The 22,268-nt window shown below is 50.0% G+C and overlaps 7 protein-coding genes across 7 annotated transcripts; 3 read left to right on the top strand and 4 right to left on the bottom strand.

Annotated features, from left to right (window-relative positions):
• Positions 1-726: 726 nt before the first annotated feature.
• On the bottom strand, positions 727-1,907 carry PFICI_05433 (uncharacterized protein; the record flags this gene model as incomplete). Its single annotated transcript, XM_007834014.1, has 2 exons — positions 727-1,682; positions 1,745-1,907. The coding sequence occupies 2 exons, from the start codon at positions 1,905-1,907 to the stop codon at positions 727-729; spliced, it is 1,119 nt and encodes a 372-aa protein (XP_007832205.1).
• Positions 1,908-3,720: 1,813 nt separating this feature from the next.
• PFICI_05434 (uncharacterized protein) lies at positions 3,721-7,212 on the top strand (the record flags this gene model as incomplete). Its single annotated transcript, XM_007834015.1, has 1 exon — positions 3,721-7,212. One exon carries the CDS (start codon positions 3,721-3,723, stop codon positions 7,210-7,212), a length of 3,492 nt encoding a protein of 1,163 aa, XP_007832206.1.
• Positions 7,213-9,662: 2,450 nt separating this feature from the next.
• Positions 9,663-11,560, bottom strand: PFICI_05435 (uncharacterized protein; the record flags this gene model as incomplete). Its single annotated transcript, XM_007834016.1, has 2 exons — positions 9,663-9,887; positions 9,944-11,560. 2 exons carry the CDS (start codon positions 11,558-11,560, stop codon positions 9,663-9,665), a joined length of 1,842 nt encoding a protein of 613 aa, XP_007832207.1.
• A 1,536-nt stretch (positions 11,561-13,096) lies between these two features.
• Positions 13,097-13,938, top strand: PFICI_05436 (uncharacterized protein; the record flags this gene model as incomplete). The annotated part of the gene is made up of 2 exons (XM_007834017.1): positions 13,097-13,432; positions 13,489-13,938. The coding sequence occupies 2 exons, from the start codon at positions 13,097-13,099 to the stop codon at positions 13,936-13,938; spliced, it is 786 nt and encodes a 261-aa protein (XP_007832208.1).
• A 278-nt stretch (positions 13,939-14,216) lies between these two features.
• Positions 14,217-14,847, bottom strand: PFICI_05437 (uncharacterized protein; the record flags this gene model as incomplete). The annotated part of the gene is made up of 3 exons (XM_007834018.1): positions 14,217-14,298; positions 14,357-14,594; positions 14,652-14,847. The coding sequence occupies 3 exons, from the start codon at positions 14,845-14,847 to the stop codon at positions 14,217-14,219; spliced, it is 516 nt and encodes a 171-aa protein (XP_007832209.1).
• A 1,330-nt stretch (positions 14,848-16,177) lies between these two features.
• PFICI_05438 (uncharacterized protein) lies at positions 16,178-17,052 on the top strand (the record flags this gene model as incomplete). The annotated part of the gene is made up of 2 exons (XM_007834019.1): positions 16,178-16,729; positions 16,798-17,052. The coding sequence occupies 2 exons, from the start codon at positions 16,178-16,180 to the stop codon at positions 17,050-17,052; spliced, it is 807 nt and encodes a 268-aa protein (XP_007832210.1).
• Positions 17,053-17,256: 204 nt separating this feature from the next.
• PFICI_05439 (uncharacterized protein) lies at positions 17,257-17,700 on the bottom strand (the record flags this gene model as incomplete). Its single annotated transcript, XM_007834020.1, has 1 exon — positions 17,257-17,700. The coding sequence occupies one exon, from the start codon at positions 17,698-17,700 to the stop codon at positions 17,257-17,259; it is 444 nt and encodes a 147-aa protein (XP_007832211.1).
• Positions 17,701-22,268: the final 4,568 nt, after the last annotated feature.

Here is a 22,268-nt window from a genome sequence, read left to right on the forward strand (position 1 = left end):
GGCGAGGTATATGCGGTCCTTCACGAAAGCTCTCGAACCTGAAATACTTAGACAATTGCATTTCGACTTCTCAAAATATGTAGCACATTCGGAACTTGGTGAAACACCCTGCGAATCGCTATTTACGTTCATGTCACGATCGGGATGTGCAGAGGGTGAAATCTCTGGATCATGCCTCGACAAGATAACAAGTCTGCTGGCCACAAATCAACCCACGTAACCTGAGTATGCATGCCCATGATACGGTCTGTAATGAGGCGGCCATTATATCGCAAACCATTCTTGATCGGCAGAAACAACATGCATATTTCATTTTGACTTCTATTTCCCTTTTTCATTTCTCTTGAGCAAATGAATACGACCCCTAATGTGAAGAAAAGATCGAACAGTGCCGCGAAGATCACTCATTCGTAGCGATTTATTGGAGTTTCAATATAAAATTGATATGATCATTGGAACAAATAGCTAATTTGACTATAATTTCAGAAATTTCAAATGCTCCGAGTTTGCCAGTACGCCTTGGCAGCACTGAGTAAAATAACGCCATGTCGCCCCTCCGTATATTGTTAAAAAGGAACCTGCCCGACCCCGTGTATAGAAATTGGATGAGCTGCGAGCTGTCGAAGAAAGTCTATTCGCCTCAAGCAACATGTCCCCAACAGTCCGCCATCGAGATTTTCACATCATCTCCACGTTGCATCTCCTCGAAGTGGGTATTGTCCATCCCTATTGAATTTCTCCATCGTCGCTCGTCGATCTCCAGGAGCTGGCTTGTCCCACCGACTGGCAATCGTGATCGCTTTTCCACTCTTCAGAAAATAGTTGGTATGCATGCATGTATACATCGTGTGGTGCATGGCTCCAAATGCGGACTCCTTGGGAATCTCCTGCCACGCCATAGAATAAATTGTCCATGGGCCCTCCCGAGTCGGCTGAGAGATGTGACCCCAGTTCGCCCGGGAGGGGCAAAACCCCGATAAGCCTCTGCCGGACCGAGGGCCATGGTGGGAATTCAATGACCAGAGAGGAAGAAGGGCCCGTCTTTGTGGTCAATTCCACAGGTGGGAGGCTGAGGCCCGAGACATCAGGAATGTTGGCGGTCTCGCCAAAGGACGATGGGGCGCGAAGATGCCACACGGGACCCTCGCAGTTCAACTTTGTCGCGAGTTGAACGAACGCCTGAAGCACCTTGAGCTCGGGCATAGTAATCGGGTAAGATTCTGGAAATGCGTACGATGGCGCAGCTTCCTCACCTGCACGGGCCCGGGACGAGTACTCGTCCATGTATGGACACGACATGTCCATGTAAAGGTTCGGATCGATATTATAAGACTGGGTTGCCACCCCCGTGACATTGGGCAGATATGCGCCGGAACTATATGGCATATTCGTCTCTGAGGCAGGTTCCTCGCCTGGTGCGAGTAGAAAGTCTGAGCTTGCCGGGCTTAATGAATAGGTGCTCCACTCTGGAGGCATATCAAACTCTGCCATTGAGGGTTCTCCATACTGCGACGGCGCTTGCGATGACGAGGCGTCGTAGCTACCTGCTCTTGTTGCGACGATATGAGGCGAGGCCGCCTGTGTCGGGTCTTGAACAGCTCCCTCGAAGCCAACGCTTTCTTCACGAGATGAGTCATCGTTTCCCGCAGCAGGGTCCAGTTTCTTTTGTCGTTTTCTTTGTCCTGATCAATCATCAGCCAATGATCTCCAGCGACTTGCTGGTGAGGAGGTTTCAAGTGCCTACTGTAGCGACGTTGTGCCAATACGTTCAATATCCTCTTTCTTTCCGAAGCATCCTCATTGATATCGGGCACCTCTAGAACGGGCGGTGGCTTATGCACTCGCTGCCGGGGCTTTGGCTGCTTTGATGAGCGGGATGTTGCGTTGTGTTCATCGGTCTTCGGCATGTTTGTAAGAGCTCTTTCGGAGCACTCTCCAGAGTAGCTAGCGGTGGGTGTGGTATCTCAATGCGCCTTTCAGTCCTTGTGTGGATAGTCAAGCAAAGTCAGCAAGTCAGCAAGTGGTCGGATTATGATCTGACAGGCAAGCACACATGTGTGTCTCAGAAGCGAAGAATAACGGCTTGACATGATTAGCCACATGCCGGCAGACTATATACTGGCTAGCATCGAGGTGGTGACGCCCCGTGCTTGCCAACCGTAATTACGCAGAACGCTTCAGAAGGAATCGCACAAAATAGTCCGTAATCCCGTCCGTCGGGGAAGCGCGGGCATACGGGGATAACCAATCCTATACGTTAATTGTAATTACTAAAGGACTAGTAACTACGTTCTATTGGTACCGGTATCTAAATGTGTTTCTATGTTAAAACTATGTTGGCTCTTGAAAATTCCGCCATTTACCATAGTGCGGCAAAGCCAGCCCTACGTATGCATAGATACCCTGGCTCTATTCTCAACCACGTTGTGGCAAGGGTGGTTTGGCGGTTTTGGTAGGACATTGAGGGGGTAATGTGGCCGTTTCTCCAAGCCATGTGCTAGCAGTGCTCCCGTTTTGCTGTGAATGCAGGAACTTTTGGGCCCTGGAGTCAAGGGACTCGAGGGCAGGACATTACAGTCAAGCATAACGGAATCCAAAAAGGGAAATCAATCTCTGGAGTACACAGTGCGAGCACTGTCCCAAAGTAGCGGGATTTCATCAGATCATATTGTCCACATTCTCTGCAAGCGAATATGCATGGCAGATGTAACAGACTGGGGCACAGAGACATGTCCCCTAGCACCCAGCGCAGTCTGGACTGGTCACTGAAGAGACTGGCGACTGGATAAAGCAGGCAAGGTCGGGTTGGTAGGCTATCGCGGGCCGGAAGTGGCTCCGTACACAGACCAGTAGAATTAATCAAAAATAGAATAGGGGCTCCATTACAGACAATGCTATAGTTGATGTGATTGGTAAAGAGACAATGGGACATGCATGGTATATTCGCTAGCACACCACTACTGCGAAATCGCACAGCAAAGTCCGTTAGTCATTCTGCACGTTTACTGTTGGTTCTTCTTTTTCGAGACCATTATACTAATTCAAACAACTGCCAGACCCGCCCCCCCGGAAATCTTCAAGCTCTGAATGGCCAGATTATGTGCCTCTCCACCCCGGCAACAACCCTGGAACCTTTTTGGAGCTTGTTGTTGTTGCAGGTTTCCAGAACTTGATGCCATTTGGAAACTCGCCGGGTAGGTACCCAGAGGGATGGAGAGCGCCCTGGAGGCTGTTCGTTCATTGGACCTGAGCCAAAAGGTCGCCTAGATACCACATACCCAGAGGGAGGGAGAGCGCCCTGGCGGCTGTTTGTTGATTGGACATGAGCCAAAAGGTCGCCTCGGTCGCCTAGATACCCAGAGGGATGGAGAGCGCCCTGGCGGCGCTGTTCGTTGATTGGACCTGCGCCAAAGGGTCATCTCATCACGTGAAGACGCGCGCCAGCCTGGTCCCAGGTGCCGCCCCCACCCCACCCAAAGCCGCTCCGTCGCGAAATAGATGGACCGCCGGACTCTCCATTGTTGGCTGTCCCGTCGAATCATTGACGTCAACCCAAATCTCCGTCCTGGCCTTGGCTCTGTCTGGGTCAGGTTCTCGAGGCAGCAACGCTCTAACTGCCGAGAGCCAGTCTGCAGTCAGTCGCTGCTCTATTGGCGACTGATCAACAGAACCGCAATCAAATGCTAATCAACAACAACAACAACAACAACAAGTGAAATCATGTCTACGTTGAGGGCAGCCACCGTCTCAAACAGGATCATCCGACGCAAGCGCAAACGATCCGCAGATGCGTCTCCCCAAACTGAGGACCCTGAACCTGGCGAGGCGGAGCTTGCCGTATTTCCGTCTTCCGCGGACCCCCGTGGAGCTCCCACCACCAATGCTATTGCTTCTGATGTACCCCGTCGCAAGGGTTCAACCAAGAAGGGCCCCTCCAGTCCTGCTCAACCCGAGGTTGCTGTTGTTGAGTGTGCCGTCGAGTGGCCGCCGTATTTCAAGGAACTGGACAAGATTCACCGCGCCTTGAACCTGGTCTTTACCTTTTGTTCAACCCGCAAACATCTCGCCACAACCTTTGACACGATTCGCACTACAGTGGAGTCACATATCAAAAAGGAACTATTGGTTGAAGATGTAGCAGCCATTGTGGCTTTACGGCCGGAAGGCATCAACTTTGCATATGTCGATGAGCTCATGCTGCAGACCGATATCAAGGGGGCAGAGAGGGATGCGACATTCAAATCCGGCAAGTCTAAAGACATTAGATCCCAAGGTCCCGCCCCGGATGCCTCAGTTGGTGGTCTGACTGGCATGGATGATTTTACCATGCGCCGGCACCCAGACGAGGACCCCATCGGCGTAAAAGAAGTTCTTTATTTTGAGTTTATCGATGGTGACCTCAAACGCCAAGTCCAACACAAGAAGACTGGTGAACCCACCAAGCCAAATAGGCGGCTACGGGATGAGGATCTCAAGATGCCTGTCTTTAGCCAGAAGCAAATGACAACATTGATCGACAAGCGGAACAACAAGTTTGGCGCCGCTGTCAATTCCTTCTTAAGTAAATGCACTGCCGACAAGCTTGATCCCGAGTTGGTCCTTCGTCAAGAGGCTGAATCCTACATCCCTAGCCCAACCCAGTCGAAAGAAGTCACACCCAAGCCCGAGGCTAGCACCGTACCCAAATCCATTCCCAAGGAGAGAAAACCCATACCGGAAATCGTTCAAGAGCTCAAAGAAAGCTCCTGGTATACAGGGCAAATCGTACCTGATGGCCACCGGGTTTTCGAGGCACAGCCTCCAGTCTACGGAGATCTTGATTTTCTCCTCAGTCAAGACATGGTGAATGCGCTGTACAATGCCAAAGGGATCACCCAGTTTTATGCTCACCAAACAGAGGCCATAAACCAGCTCCGTGCGGGCAGCCACGTAGTAGTGTCAACGTCTACAAGCTCTGGAAAATCTCTCATCTACCAATTGCCAGTTCTCCATGCCTTGGAGCAGGATCGTCTCACAAGAGCAATGTACATATTCCCCACCAAGGCTTTGGCACAAGATCAAAAGAGAAGTCTCAAAGATATGCTGTCATACTTGCCTGGCTTGGAGGACATTCTTGTCGAAACATTCGATGGTGACACACCAATGCACGACAGAAACATGATTCGAGAAGATGCTCGCATTATTTTCACAAACCCTGATATGCTTCACATTACAATACTACCCCAAGAAGACAAATGGCGTACCTTTCTTCAGAATCTGAAATACGTTGTCGTTGACGAGCTTCACTATTATAATGGGCTGATGGGTTCCCACGTTGCTTTCATCATGAGGAGACTACGACGTATCTGCTCAGCTGTTGGCAACCGACATGTTCGATTCATTTCTTGCTCAGCGACTGTTGCGAACCCCGAGGCACATTTCAAAACCATATTCGGCATTGATCAAGTCCACCTAGTCGACTTTGATGGATCGCCCTCTGGACGCAAGGAGTTCCTCTGTTGGAACACCCCATACAAGGATCCTGGCGATCCCTCTAGCGGTCGTGGTGATGCTTTGGCTGAATGTGCGAGGCTTTTTTGTCAGCTTATCCTCAGAGGCGTTCGTGTCATAGCTTTTTGCAGAGTCAGAAAGCAGTGTGAAGCATTAGTTGCTGCGGCAAAGTCTGAACTCGAGTCCTTGGGTCGGCCCGAGTCTATGGCTAGAGTACAAGGTTATCGTGGAGGTTACACGGCTCAAGATCGTCGGCAGATTGAAAGCGAAATGTTTGAGGGAAAGCTCATGGGCATCATCGCCACCACAGCCCTTGAGTTGGGCGTCGATATTGGTACACTTGATTGTGTTATCACTTTGGGATTTCCCTACACAATCGCCAATCTGCGACAGCAAAGCGGACGGGCCGGCCGGCGAAACAAGGACTCGTTATCAATCCTCGTTGGGGATTGCTTTCCCACTGATCAGCATTACATGCAAAACCCGAATGAGCTGTTCACAAAACCAAACTGCGAGTTGCAGGTGGATCTCGAAAATATGCTTGTCCTCGAAGGGCATGTGCAATGTGCCGCTTACGAGATGCCTATTAGGCCTGCGGAAGACGCCAAATATTTTTCAAAAGACTTGCCCCGGATCGCTGAAGAGCGATTGATCAAAGACGAACACGGCTTTTATCATTGCCATGACAGATTCCGTCCTGTTCCGTCGAGATTTGTCGCTATACGAGACACGGAAGAAGACCACTTTGCAATCGTTGATATTTCAAATGGCAGAAATGTTGTACTTGAAGAGCTTGAGGCATCAAGGGCTTTCTTCACAATCTATGACGGAGCAATATTTTTACATCAGGGCAACTCTTATTTGGTTCGAGATTTCCAGCCTCAGAAGATGATTGCAAAGGTGGAAAAGGTCAAGGTTGAGTGGACGACGCAACAGCGCGATTTTACCGATATCGACCCTGTGGAGACTGAAGCCATACGTAAAATCCCTGGATCACTGTCTCGAGCATTTCATGGGGCGATACGTATACAGCAGAACGTATATGGGTATTTCAAAGTCGACAAAAAAAGACGAATCCTGGATGCCGTGCATGTAGACAACCCCCCAATCATTCGACATAGCAAGGGCATGTGGCTAGATGTCCCAAAGAAAGCTCTTGATATCTTGATAGATCGCTGTCTGAACGTGGCGGGTGCTATACATGCTGCGGAACATGCAGTCATGAGTCTCATGCCGAATTTTGTCATCAGCATGCCAGGAGATGTACGAACGGAATGCAAGGTCGGTATGAAGGAGTTTGCGCAAAAGGAAACGCAGAGAAAGCGACCGGCTCGGCTCACATTTTACGATGCAAAGGGCGGGGCTGGAGGATCGGGCATCAGCACAAAGGCATTTGAATTTGTCGATTTGCTCTTGGCGCAGGCCTTGAAGCGAGTCGAGTACTGTCACTGTGAGCAAGGCTGTGTGGAATGCGTCTGCTCAGATCTATGCAAACATGCCAACGAAGTAATGAGCAAAGCCGGAAGCTCGGTGATACTCAAGGCACTTCTAAATATGGAGATTGACGTCGATGCGCTCCCCATGGGCCCAGAGGAAGGAAGTCCTGCAGGCATAGAGACCGTCGTACTCGCAAAACCTGTGCCTTCTCGAGGTCGAATATTTGTTGATAATGTGGAGGTCAAGATTGAGGCGGACGATGCCACAAATGCGACATCAACATAGTCTACATTTCAAGTGCCGCATTTGCAATAGGCCAGCATCAGTAGTATAGACTGTTGCAGTCACAAGAGCTGAGGCAATTAGGATTGCATGCATGGGTGTAAATGGAATAGTATGTTCCTTCCCATCCGTTAATCGTCCAATGATGGTATACGCCTTCGAGCTGGGAAAGACTGTGCCTCAATAGAACAACTCGTGGAAAATGAAAGATTCCAGAATAATGGTATTGTTACCCCTTGCATGAAGTTGGATGTTCCTTTCCCAAGCCACGGACCAACAGTGTTGCATTACAGATTACATAATGCATGAAGAAAATGTACCTACGTACTACTCTGTAGCAACCAAACATACTATACATTACAGCTAGTCAGGACGGATTCGCGGGTTTTCCTGTTCTCCATATGCGATCTTATCGACGATACTGTGCTATGATGCATTAGCTCCAGTCAATCTAGGTACCACCATTGGCTGATATCCGCTGCAAGAAACTTTTATTCCCTGTTGTCGGTTTTATTTTTCTTTCTTTTCGAAAATTCCGGAGAACCAACAACATCGCAATGTAAGCCGAGGGAGCTTAACAGGGGCTTGCGCAAGTCGGCGAATGACACGGCGGCCTGTGTGTGCTTGCTTATATAATGTAATGTTACTCCTCACCTTGCAAGATCTAGGCATTAATTCGCCCGACAACCTGTCAGGCCCCCCCCTGCTATGCTTCCTTTGCGATGCCTGGTGACTCCCGGTGGGTCCTCCGGAATTTTCGAAAAAATACCGGTAACAGGGGAATACGTGTAAAGAATACCGGTAGGATGTAGTAGTCACGGCAGTTCGGAAACCATTTTTTGACTTTGCATACCAAGGATCCCACAATAACGCGGACTTCCTCAATGTGGCATATGGACCCCTGATATTTTACCAAAATCATATGATATGCATCTGCATGCGTCTAGGATCCCATGGTCGCATTCTACATAGCACAGAATGCATACAGTATGCGCCAACACTAGCCTAGTTTATATTTATATCTTTGCTTCGGCCGGAACTTTAATCCCCTTCTTGGAAGACGGACCAGGGCCCCCGGTAAACTTACTGGTTACGCAACATGATAAGAATATATTCCCTGTCATATACGTTTAGAAACGGCAACAAACAAGTCTGGTTCAGTCTAACTAAAACATGTTGTTGGAATTACATAAAGGCAATGCTTAGATGTGAGATCCTCCGGGATTACAGTAAAGATTTCGCTCTGTATCTCCGCAATTAATCATTCTGGAATTACCAGGGGTGCAGCACGAGTGATCTCGAACCGCCAATGTTTTTTACCATCTTCTTATCGCGCTGTGATTTTATCTCTGTTAGTCTTTTGATGCAAATTTCGGATTCAGAACTCTGTGGAGGAATCGCTTTGTCCAATCAAACTCTTTGTTCCTACTGCATTAGGCGAAAAAGTACACGGCCGACACAGAGGTACATCGACTGGTTTTCCATGGCATGTCGCACGTAATAGACGCCGTGCTTCCTTTGTACATGTTGAAATTCGCCTCAGCGCTTGTTGGCATGGCGGTGCAGTGTGTTGGTTGGGCTCAGACCATGAGCGATCCCAGATTTCAGTGTTGATGGCGAATCCCCCAAGCTCCCATAAAAAAGAAATGGTCAAAGAACCCGAGGACGTGGTTACTATTTTGATCCGCAAGGGATGTAAAGAAAAGGGCGGAGCCCCAGAAGGCTGCTATTTTAATCCCTTGACCGACCTTTTCCGCGGCCAGGACTCATGACACAGACAGACAGATTCTCGGGACCGACTAGACTAGAGACGGGAACGCCCGCTGGAGTCGACGCACGCCAGATTAAGATGCTGACGCTCTTATGATATGATGCAAGCATAACGGTTTATTTTCCTCTTCCCCCGCCACGTCCCTTGGCAAGACTTTGCTTCTGGCCTTTTTTTTCGGTGGGGAATAGCACAAGTGCTGCTGTCTGCTTGGCAGGAGTACCAACGTGACGGAAATGTATTTCGGATAGCAACCGGTAATAATACTAACACATGTGCAAGGGTCCTACGTAGAAATCCTGACAGTATTTGTACACCCGCTTGCCAAACTATTATCATTATCATCATTCGTACAAAGAGTCGAGTTAAACCGAAAAGAAAAAAACAAAGAAGGGACAAGGAAGCATCGGAGTGAAATATTATGAAGATAGGGACCATGGGGCCGACTCGGAAAATTGCAATCAAGTTCAGGTGTTCAGTGATTGAATTTATCTATCTAGTTACATCCTCCACCCGAGATACCTGTTTACTACAGAAGGCTCATGAGTTCACACCAAGTGACGACCAGCATAACAATTGCATAATCCTGGTTCTTACCAACTATGAAGCACCTCTAAATGACCTAAAGCGTGAAGGGACACTACTCTCACTTGAAGACAACCCAGATCTGTTCCTTTGCATACGGTTAGTACTCGAGGAAGAAGTGGAGCTCGACGTAATGGGAGTACGAGGGGATGACAGAGCCGGGTTCATTGGCCGCTTTGTGCCGGGGGTACTCGTAGTAGTCGCGACGTCTGCCGCCGGCCTGGGGCGTCGCGGAGTGCTGGTCTTGGGATCGCGCGACCTGTGGACCTTTTGCGCCTGTTCCAGCGTCGGCCGGGTCAGGCGCTGGTAGTCGCTCCTGAGCGGGCTGAGCAGATTCAGCATGACGACGCGGCCCGACTGCTCAAAGCAGGTGCGGAGGACCTTTCCGAGCGAGTGGTTCGGCGTCGGTCGGTGGCCGCCTCCGAGCTGCTGCAGAGTCGTGATGAGATCGGTGAGCGACGAGTTGATGTCGACGCCCTCCTTCTTTTGCACCGGGCTGGCCGTGTCGGCAATTTTCTCCGAGCCGGCGAGATCGCAAATGTGGACGCAGCCTTCTACCGACTTGGAGCTTCCGTCGACCGTCCGGCGGTGGATACGCAGGCTGAAAATCATGTGTGATCGTGACGACTTGTCGTGAACGGCTGTGCTGCCCACGCGACGCTTGGCGAGCACACGTGCAAGAAGCTTCATGGCCTCTTCATAGCTCCGGATCTGGACTGAAGGTTGCTGGACATCGCGGCCAAGCGCCACCTTTGCAGGCTGATTCGACACCATGTCTCTGGCCTCATCCAAGTAGACCTCCGTAGCCGATAGTCCGAATGTGAATTCCCAGCGGTGCCGGTCTTCTTGGGCGTGTCGGAAAGCCATGGCCAGCGTCTGAGGCAGGACGCCATCATTGACATCATCCGGCGTATCTCCTCCACTAATGGCCGAGAGCGTGTGCGTCTTGCCGGTTCCCGAGGGTCCGTAGGCAAAGATGGCACACTGGGAGCCGCTCAGGCCCGAGCTTACGAGAAACTCGAGCTCCTCAAAGACATCGCCATTAGTGGCCTCGGGCCCAAAGATGCGCTCTAGCGACTGTTCACGAACGACTGTGCGAGTTCCAGTGGCGCTGGCCTGCTCCTCCGAGATGCGGAATTGTCCCCAATTGGCAGAGAACTCGCCCGGAAGTCGTTCGCCAAAGTCCTGTTCATCGTCAGGGCTGTCGCCTCTCATCATGGGCCGAATCCTTGCAATCACACGAATCTTGCCCTGATAGTCCTGCAGCTTTTCAAACTGCCGACGGTTGGCGGCCCGCTCCTGCTCGAGATGGTCGCGGAGCTTTCGGAACTCTGCCTCGAGCTTCTCGTATCCTTCCCTGCTTTGACTAATGTTCTCGTCTCTCTCCTCGAGTGTCTCCCGCAGACTCGTCAACTCCTTCTTTTGCATCTCTATCCTATTCCTTGCCGTCTGCAAATCACCCCAAGCCGCTTCGAGCTGCTTGGATGAATCATCGAATGCCTCTCGTTGCGTTATCCGCTCCCGAAGCGACTTTACAATTTCCGCTGCGCTTTGGTCGGCCTTTCTCTCTATCGTGTCTTGCAACTCCTGGTCGCTGTCGGCCGTCCAGTCTGTAGTGCTTTGGGTTGAAGAATCATTATCATGAGCGTCGTGATGATACACACTCGGAGCGCTCAATTTCGCCATGAACTCTTGGTGCTGCTTTTCCATGATGTCCTGCATCGCATCCAACTTGGCATGTATCGTTGCGAATTCAGAGTCTTCCTGGACTTCGTATCCTTCTGCATGTTGAATGGTCCGCGGACTGATCTGTGGAGAGTCAAAGTCCCCATGGGACCGAGGGCTAAACATGTTTTCAGGACCTGTCAAAGTGGTTAGATCGACAGGAATTCGGTCAAAGTCGATGCTTTCAGGGCCTGTAAGAGAAGTTAGATCGGAAGGAACTGGATCGAAGTCACCAATAATATGACTGTATCTGCGGTTGTCCGAGTCAGACATGATGAAAATAGTATCAAGATAAGGGTTGAGTGCTTACCAAATTGGCTGTTCTTTTGGGATTTGCATCAACTAAAATGGTGTTGAGATACCTTGGAGTTCTGCTGATTGCTTTGGCTGAGGTTCGAGGGTTCCAAGATACTGCTGATGCCTGTAATTTCCGTTGATTTAAAATGGCCAAGTGGAGAGAAGTGAAAACCCTTTTATAGACCAGAGACAGGCATACAAGGAAGTAAATGATCAATGAGTATTGTTTCTTTCAGACGAAGCGATTGTTTTCACAAGTCTTTGCTCTGGGGCAAGAGCCGACAAGGGGGAACAATGCCATGCTCGGATTTGCAAGAAAAAATTTGGCAATACAAAGCCATGTTCAGAGTGTCCGGGTCTAATAAAATATTGTGCAAGGCCGCCAAGGAAGAGAGAGATAATAACTTGTAGAGCTCTGCCATAGATTGGCAGCTGGTTAAAGTTTTGTATATCCGCCCAGGAATCATACTGAAGTTGAGGCTCTCCTGGCAAACGTTGAAATGGCCTAGCACTACGCCAATATTTCTAAGAAGTGTCCCTCGAGATGAGTCTGAGCATTGATTTTTTGGGAGTCACGAAATATGCACAACAAGTAAGAATCTTCTCATTGACGCGACATGTCAGATCAACATGATCCGTCTTTAACCTGTTCAAAGCCCAGCCAAGAATGCAGCCAGTCGTCAAGAAACGGTCGTTGAATTGACGGATGCAATGTTCAACACGTCGTAATATGCTGCAGTCAATATATAGAAATGATCAAGCGACTCCTACTATATGCCCAATTGTATGAAAAGTGGCTCTGAATTATTAGATGGCTCGGAAACCGAAGGAACTATCCGAGTAGGTTCGATAAAATAGTGGATAAAGCCGTGTTCAAGTATTGGTAGTCGCGAAACCGGCTTCAACATTTATAGTCGTGTCATGAGATAAAATTCAACTGAAAGAGTCACATTTCAATAGCCGTCCTCGGGTTGCAGTCTCACCTCGGACGCATGATAATATGACGAGGCTTCGGGTATACCTACCTAATCGAGAGTATTATAGAACGAATTTCAGGGTCCGACTCACCAATTTATAGGATCCTTGCTACGTCGCGCAGCCAATCGTCTTTTCAGAGTTGTCAGATAAGCTCAGATAGGGTAAGTGTGTGTCACCTGCAGAAGAAGCATCTCCTAGCGCGTCGCCCCGGACCGGCGTAGGCGCAACGTAAACCTTTGCGGAGATTAACCAGCCGCCGTCGGTTTTCCCGTCTCTCCAGGAAAGCCCCAGGAGTCGCTGTACGGAAGGGCGTTGATGACATATCCACGGTAAACGAGTCATGTCTTTTCATTGGAGCCCACCTCTGACTCTTATCAATCGGCGGTATATCATCGAATCTCTAGATCGTTCGGCCTCAAGAAAGTTTGATATAAAACGATTTTGTTCTGGCGTACACACTTTTGTTAGTTATTATTAGATTATTCTTGATTTATTGTTGACCTTTTGTCCAACTTTTACAAGTAAAACAGAAAAATGCAAATCACCAAAGCCCATGCCGAGACGAGCGTCTCCGCTCTGAGACAATTGGTGCGCGACCACCCCCTCGGGGTCCTCACGACTGCAATCCCGTCCTCGCAACATGCATTTATTCAATCATCACATATCCCCTGGATTCTCGATGTCGAAGATGATTCTTCAGAGACCGAGCTAGGCGTCCTCCGTGGCCATTTGGCTCGGGGAAACCCTCAAAGCAAGGCCATGATTGAGTCGCTCTCGGCGCCGGACCGCAAGGAAACAGAGGTCAATAAGCTGGAGCAGGAAGTCTTGGTTCTTTTCACCAGTCAAGTCCACTCATACCTGACACCGAAGGTCCGTCATCATGAAGAAGCGAGCATAGAATCATGCTGACCCGGTGCCCCAAACAGTTCTACACCGAGACCAAGCCGTCCACTGGCAAGGTTGTCCCGACTTGGGATTATACCGCCGTGCAGGCATATGGAAAAGCCACCATTTATCACGACAAGTCCGAGGAGGCGTCGAGCTTCCTGTCCAAGCAGATTGACGACATATCGCTCTTCATGGAGAGAAATGTGGCCGGTCACACTTCCGAAGGCGATAGACCGAAGCCATGGCGGGTATCCGACGCACCTGACAGCTACGTTGAGATTCTCAAAAAGGCCATCATTGGTATCGAGATCAAGATCGAGAGGCTGGAGGGCGTGGTCAAGATGAGCCAGGACAAGGGAGAGGGAGACCGTCTGGGTGTCATCCAGGGCTTCAAGGACATGGGTACTCAGCTGGGTCATGATATGGCGGAACAGGTGACGAAGCGCCATGAAATAAAAAAGGCCAGCAAGGCCAATGCCGCTGCTTAGATGGAATACGTCTTAGGGGATAAGATGGCTCCCAAAATATAAATTTTCAAATCCCGATCAATGCGCGCCTATTAGGAGGGACAAAAAGAAAAGAACAAACATCCTTGAATACAGCGACAAGTACCGCGGAGCCTTCGACTTGTCTTTTTATATGCTTGCTCATCATGTCCATCACGGCATGTCGTCGAGTAGTAAGCTGTACGAGAGAAAGAACTGGTCAGTGATTGATCACCTTCATCACCAAGCCTTTTTGGGTGATCTATGCTGTATGGCTTGACTCACCTGCTACTATCCAGGCCGTCCCATTTTGGCTTGCCGTCTGGTATATCCACTACCCGAGCCGAGTAAAAGATATGGCACCTAGACATGATGCTTAGCAGGAAAGATCGGCCATGTAAACTCTGGAACAGGCACCTACTGTGGATAAAATAAATCTCTCGCCGCCTTGTCATTGAACTTGAGAAGAGTTGGAAAGAGTAACACCATCCGTCTGCCCTCGTCCATGATGGGTGAGCGGCAATGTGCACAGCTCACTTTGCAAGGCAGGTCGTGGCCGAGTGTACATTCTCCCGAGTGGTAAAAGACTAAGTTTTGGGTACCATTTTCAAAGACCATGTCGTCCTTGTTGAATATGGCAGCCCACTGAAACGGTGCGCCTGTTATGAGATTTAGTCATGTGCCCGAGACAAAAAGACTGCAGACAAATTCCTTACCGTGGAGCACTTGACAACCTCGACAGTGACAGAACTTGGAGCTGAGTGGCTTGTCACTCTTGAGCCAGTATCTCACTCTGCCACATTGACATTTACCCTCGAGTTTCTTCTCAAAAGCGGCCTCGCCCTCTGTAGAATAGGCATAGGGCGGTCGCCGGTCCCAAGTTTGAGCGACGTGTCCATCAGAGGCAGCCATGATGATATTATTCGCAATGGGCACAGATGGATATCCTGCTATTTTGTTGTATTTTGTTTGCGTAGAAAAGTGACGATGATATTGTTCTTGTCGTTGTATCAAAGTTACAATGGCTTTTGTGTTTCGCATCTGCATACAAGTATGACGTAGTGCGCTAGCGTAGGCTGTTTGCAGTTGTACTCCTGGACCTGATGCCCTAGAGAAGCGCTAAACGAGCGAAATGCCTTCATACTGATGTAATCGTAATCAATCAATGAGATGCTGGTAAATATTGTAGAATGATATCGAGGTGTTCAGCCGTGGACGTGGATAACATACGGTCGAATACCGGAAGGTCTCTATCCTATTAGTGACTTTGCAACCCATAAACGGTTCTAATGACGGCTCATCGAGGGACAATTTCGGCGCCATCGAGGAGGGCGCGTGCTATGGAATCTAAAACGAAACTCACCCCCAACTAGCAATCGCTGCCATGATGGTATGATAACACTGGACTGCACCACGGTTCAATGTACAATCTAAAGAAGAGCACATGTTACTGTGGAATCCTCGAGTATAGGATGGATTGACATTCAATCAGATCACGTGCATAAATATGGGATGCATTCCATCTGCTCACCTAGACCCGCCGCCACCTAAAGATTAACGCCAAGAGCTGCAATTTACGTATATGAAAACTACATACCCACTGTCAAGACTGCCGAAACAGTTTCGACTTGCACTCAACTCCTACCACACACTCTTTTTGTCTGTCCAGTGAGCAAAACGCACCAAGCTGGCCTCTCCCCGACTCCCCGCCATGCAACCCCCCGCCAACTCTTGTCTGTTCTCCGTCTCTCTATCCCACTTGATGCGCGTGTGGTGCAAGCCCATAATTTTTGGCCTGGACTCTGCGGGTTTCTTTACCTACAGGCGACCAGGATCAATAAGAGAAACGGCCAATAAGCCGAGGTGGCCAATCACGAGCATTCCAACCCCGGAAACAGCATGATGACAAAGCGGGTACCCGTCAAAACACCACCTCTACTATGACGATCCTTTCCCTGGCCAAGACAGTTAGCAATGCCAAGATGCATATAGCAACTTCAGAAAAATGGGCAACTAGGTTGATATTTGCGAGACGTGCATTATTGCCCATTTTCCTGCCGTTACAAGACCCCTCTTGATCCCCGCCCGCTCATGGCGGTGCGTACTGTAGGTAGGGGTGTTGATATTGCCTCGAGTATAAAAGCTCGCAAATGCGCAAGGAAGAATTCCCCCCGGCTCAGGGTTCACAAAGTTATGTAACTCACATCTACTAGAGTCTCAATAAGGAAATAAGGAAGAAAATATGACCAAAGCAGAATCCCTCTCGCTAGAGGGCAAGGTGGCCATCGTGACGGGCGCGGGCCGCGACTCGGGCATCGGCGCCGCCATTGTCACGGCGCTGGCCCGCAACGGCGCCAAGGTGGCCATCAACTACATGAGCGACTCGACGGGGCCCCAGGCACAAGCCATTGCCGACCGCCTCGCGGCCCAGGTTGGCGCCCGCTGCGCCGTGCCGATTCAGCAAAACGTCGAGACCGAGGAGGGCGCCCAGGCCTTGGTCCAAAAGACCCTCGCCGCGTTTGGCGTCGACCACATTGACATTCTCGTCAATAATGCTGGCTGTAATCTGCCTGGATCCACTGCCGACACGCCACTGGAGAATATCCACGCGCAATTCAACAAGAATATGTTTACCGCCATCTACATGGTGCGCGCTGCCTTGCCACACATTCCCCGGGGCGGTCGCATCATCAATATTAGCACCATTTGCACAAAGTTCTACATTGAGGGATTGAACTTTTACAGCGCAGCCAAGGCGGCTCTAGACTCGTTGACACACTCGTGGGCTGCAGAGGTAATACACGCATCCCCTTTGATTCTTTCCCATGTATCTTGGGGCACGTTATTAACATTGGCTCTTAGTTTGGGCGCAAATATGGTATTACCGTCAACAGCATTGCACCTGGTCCGGTCGATACAGATGAGTCCAGAAAGTTTGCTCGGGACAACCCCAATGGGCACAGAGCGATGCAGGCCATAGTTGATGTGACGAGGGCAGCAGACAGAATGGGCCATGTTGAAGATGTTGCGGATGCAGTCTTGTTGTTTGTCCAGGAAAAGAGCCGTTGGATCACGGGTCAATTCATTGATACAAGTGGTGGAATCACCGGGCATTGATTTGGAATCAGGGTTTTTTTTTTTTTGGACATAACCAGAATCATCAATATACAAGCTGCGCCAGCAGATCTAGACAACCCCAGTCAACTATTCATGACGCCACACTAAGCGAACCATGTACACTTTCGAGCAAAGACCTGAGAGGCCTAACGGGCTCTCTTGGCGAGGAGGCACATGGAAAAGAACCTGAACCTAGGTAGATACTTACCAGAGTTTTGCGCCTCCCTCCTCTGTATCCTCATCTTCCTCATCATCTATATTGCTCTGCGACTGCGACGGCAAATCCTTCTCCAATGTGTTCTTTACCTCGGTGTTGCTAATATTCTGCTCGGAAGTTATGTTGGTGACTGGGCCATCGGTCGGGAGCAAGGAATACCAGAGGGCATCTCCTAATTGTCCCCAATCCGCCGCCACCAACGCTTCTCTTCGGACCTCATCATCCCATGCACTTGTTGGTAGTGCTCGTTCTAGCTCCGGACTTTCAGCATGTAACTCGCGGACTGATAGGTCGAGAATGTTGAAATCGCAATGGATGCAGTCCCGCTGGTACCAGCTCGTCAAGTCCATCCTCTTGGTTGTGTCTTCAGCAGCTTCTACGGATTCCACGCTTGTATGTGGACATCTGTAAAAGCAAGAAAGCCAATCCATACTCTACTGTGAGCAAATTTGAACTCAACTATGGAGTACGGCAATGATATCGAAACTTGGCCACGCTCTTTTGTGTTACTATTTTTATTCTTGTGCAGGTAAGGACGACGAGACGCTTCTGCTTGCGTCGTGACCTTCTCGTAGGTAATGAGGTTATAGCGGGATTTGTTGAATTGCTAAACCCGGCGTGGTTTGAGCTTTTCATATCCTCCAATGGGAGAGGAAAAACAATGAGAGAAGGAAAAAGAAACAGTGTGGGAGTCAAAGAAATATGAGGAGAGAAGTTCATTGTCGCGCGTCGTCTCATTTCAAAGCCACCGAGACAATGACCTTGATGAATCAAACTGAGACAAAGCCTTAGTTTACTTGGCTCAAATTTTGCTCAATAGCACGGAGCAGGAAAGGTGCTGTGAAGAACTTGTCGTGGTGGTTTATGGATTACATCACGATGTCTGGGTGATAACTAAACCTCAGAGGCCGCCGGTTCAGTTTGAAGGATTTATTTGCAATTATGTGGAATTATTAGAGGGCCTGCAACCTCGATGCTTATCGTCTCTGCAACCTCGATCTAGAAGGGTGTATGGTTGCCGATGGTGGTGTTTTTGAAGCCCGGCCAAGGTATTAGACATCATTGACGCTATCAGATGCCTGGCCATGAGTAATAATAGTATAATGTACAAGAAAAAGTCCAGAACTAGAAGAAACCATGCAAGGTCACCTGTCGCACTTCGCGAAACTTCACGATTTTTTTCAGAGCGACGTTGAATCAAACCAAGAAAAGCGTCGAGGCCGTAAGAAAAGACCCTTTCAAATGAAGCAAAGAAACTCCCCATCCAGTGCACGGATAACTATAGAGGGAACCGCGCGGACCGTATTGTATATATGCAAAGACTTCTTGAATTTCGAGCGGCAAGTGAGTTGAGTGCCAACTCTGGCGTCGATAACGAGAGAGGATTAAGGGACCATAGAGATGCGACACCGTGCAGGAGATTTGATCACCAACGACGACTAGAAGTGTATGAGTATCTCCAATTTCAATGAAACAGCATGGGGGGTAAGAGGGTATGACATACTCATAAGCTGAGTGGACTTTCCGTTGCTTGCGTTTAAGTACAACAGCATTGTCGGGCTCCTTCTTGGGGGACTTGATCTCAGGCTCATCCTCTTCGTCTGCCCCCACTAAACCAAGCAATTCGGCTTCGATCCTTGTAAGAGGGGAGCCAGGTTCGCTCGGTGGTGATCCGGGGTCAGGAGTCGATGTACGAGTCGCTGCAGCTTCGTTGCGACTAACAGGGCGACCGGTAGTGTAATGTCCACGCTCGGAGCTTGCTGTTTCCCTCGGACTGGGTATGTTTACAGGAGGTCTGGGTGGAAGTGGATGATGAATCCTTCCCTTCTGGGCATCCTGCTTTGGAGTTTTTGCAGGCGTGTTCACCACTGTAGAAGAGCAGACCTTATCGATATGTGATTGTAGTTCGTCCAGTAAAGGTCCGTCTGAATGCTCATGGGTTTGTTGGCTAACGGATCTCTCCGCTCTCTCTCCTTGGGGCGTTGTAAGTTTTTGCGGGTGCCGTCCTCGTGTGTACGGACTGGGAGATCTCATGGGTATCCGTTCTCGATCTGTTGAACGAGATGGATCGTGATGATAACCAGTACCACTTAAAGGCCGGTGTTCATAGCTATCGTTGCGTATGTACGTATCGTGTCTTGGGCCTAGATGACCAGAAAAGTCTCTATGCGTTGCCAGCATGGCGCCATTATGTATCGAGGCTTCGGCCTGCTGCGATGTTGATGCTGGCAGCCAGTTCTGTTCAACAGGTATCGCCGATGAAGTCGGTGTGTCACTAATCTCACCGGGCTCAGGGGAGAACTGCCGTACCCGCCGCGATGGCTCCTGCGAGTGTGTATTGTTTCCAGCATAAGTAGATCCAAACTCGGTGGGATCATGCATGTGATCATCCCATTTCCTCTTGCGATCGAACGATGCGATATGACGTTTGTTCTTTCCCATCCGGTCGGCATTGTTTATTTTCTGGTGGCGGCCTTGATCTCGGTTGCTGTATTGACCCTGTGGACCCCTACCGCGTTTTTCGTGCCGGTTCTGGGTCTTATGAACCTCGACTACGTACAGTTCAAGACTGGCCAGGTTGACCTCACCCGGTGGGAGGAATGCCGGATGATTGCGATACTTTGGCCATCGATTGGTGTCTCTAACGCTCAAAGCGAAATCATCAAGATTGCTGACTGTGACCAACTTGGACTTGACGCACTTCGCGTCGAAAGCGGGAGGCAGCATAATTTCATCCGTATACTCGCCAGGCAGGGGTTCTGCTATTGCATCGCCCTGGTTTGTAGAAACGATCTCACAAAAGGCAGCCTCGTAGTCATCGAGAAAATCTGCCTCGGGTTCTAGCGCTTGGTCTGAAGCATGAGGAATATCGCTTTCACTCAAAGGCTCTCGAGAGTCGGCTTCCTGTTTTGCCGGTTCCGACGGAAAGGCCATTCTTTCATTGACGGCCTTGACCTGACCCGTGTTAGTCAGCATGTACCCTTCCGAAGGTTGGAAATCTTTCTTCGGCCTCGCATCAGCCTCGATTGCATAGCTGGGCAGATCATTCCCAGGCATCTCGTGATGCGGGAGTTGGTCGGGGATTTCAGAGATGGGTAAACGTGTGTGGCTCTCGCTGTCAACGCTTCTGTTACTCCGCGGGCGACTGAACGAACGAAGGCGGTCGCGATTACCACGGTGGCCGTGTCGCTCAGTGGGTGCTCTATGAGGCTTTCGATGATCGAAGGAACGCCGATTGTCCTGGCGGTCACGGTCCTGACGTCGTTCATCACGTGATCGACCTCTTGAAAATCTGTCATCCTCCCTAGAATGATAATCGGGTTTGTCGTTGCGTCGATCACTCCAGCTATCCCTGGTATAGCGATTGTGCGGCAGCCTTTGATTTTCGCCATATACAGGAGACCGTTCATAACCCTCTGAAGCGCGTTTATGCTGTGGGTCGTACGAGGTATAACCCGAATGACTAGGCGGAGGAGGCGTAAGCCCAGTGTACGCTCTGTACTCGGGCGGATGAAAGTTGACAGGCGGGATTACTGGTGGCCCATGAACACCAGGAGGCGGCGCCTGAAATCCAAAAGGCGCCATTTGAGGATAGCCAGGAGGCGGGTGGCCAAGAGGTGGTGGGAATGCTGTGTATGGCGCCGGGTGTCCAGCAGCTGGAGGGATGGTCCCAGGACCGCTGCTGGGCTGGCCATATCCATAAGTATGCGGTGGTGGCGGTGGCTGCTGTGGCAGATAGCCATGTCCATGTTGTCCCTGAAGGGGATGGGGAGGTACGGGTCCCGGAGGATATGGCTGTGGAGGGCCGTAAGAATAATTCTGGATGGGAGCAGGAAAATGATTTGCCGGTAAATGTGCAGGCGGAGGTTGCGTGTAGCGTGTAACAATGGGGCCCTTGTGCCGTTTGTTTGGATGGTCAGTATCAGACCGGCCGCTTCCAGCTTGTTGCCTTGCCCGAGATGCTTCGAGTCCGCTGTACTGATGTGAGCAGCTGCATCCTGCAAGCGTCATGATATTGAAGGAGCGACTGGAAGTACTTACGCAGGAGTCGCTCTCGTCGGTTCGGGGCAAGCGGTGAATATGTGCCCACGCATGCCACAATTGTAGCACGGGGGCGGTTCACGGCCAGACATCGTCCCATTCATCTCGGGGGACCTTGTTGGACAAGGCTGGCCAGGCGGCTGACGCAGTTCCTTCAGTGATACAGTTTAGTTGCCCATTAGGCTGATGAAAATGGTGAGTGCCTCCTTATTGGTGCGAGTAGACATCTACTACCTAGGGAACAGGTGAGTATGGGTTTGTCAAGACTGTGAAAGATTGATGGGATAGGATGGTGTTTCTCTCTGGTGGGGGCCGACAAGGGTGGGGGAAATAAAGTGTGCTGCTATTGTATGATTATAGTAGGAGAAGAGAGGAACTGGTAGTAGTGGGACCAACCAAGTCGCACGAATAACAAGTCGTAGCTGGGTTAGTCAGGTGGCGTCTGGAAATAGTCGATGCGGGTAACCTGATTGATTGTAGGAAATGGTTTTGCAGGGTATTGTCATGGGATCCGAGACGTTGGAATTACCCCCGGGACGCAAAGGTGTAGAGTTTGGGAACAGCTTTCCTCTTCTTCTTCGGCGACGCGCCAGGACCTAAAAAGCAACTGGTCCCCTTTGGTCCGATGGGATAACAAGGTTTGAAAAGACTTGGTATGCAAGCTTGGTATTGGGGTATCATGGGAGGTTCATGAAGAAGAAGAAGAAGAAGAAACTTGTTCAAAACGACGTTCACATACCTATCCAAGATGCGATAGAGGTTCGGATGAAAGACGGGAAGTTATCGACGAACATGGACTACGCCAGTTGGTTTGCGACAGCAACGTGACCTCAAGCTCCTCTCTCCACCACAGCTCTCCTGGCAGGGGCGGAGCCGCGTACTCATGCAGTCTGCCGGACGTCAATACCTAGATATATTGATGGCTGCGAGTATCGCTGATGGGCAGGAAGCCGATATA

Source organism: Pestalotiopsis fici (genome assembly GCF_000516985.1).
Source record: "Pestalotiopsis fici W106-1 unplaced genomic scaffold PFICI_Scf_3, whole genome shotgun sequence".
Lineage (NCBI taxonomy): Eukaryota > Fungi > Ascomycota > Sordariomycetes > Amphisphaeriales > Sporocadaceae > Pestalotiopsis > Pestalotiopsis fici.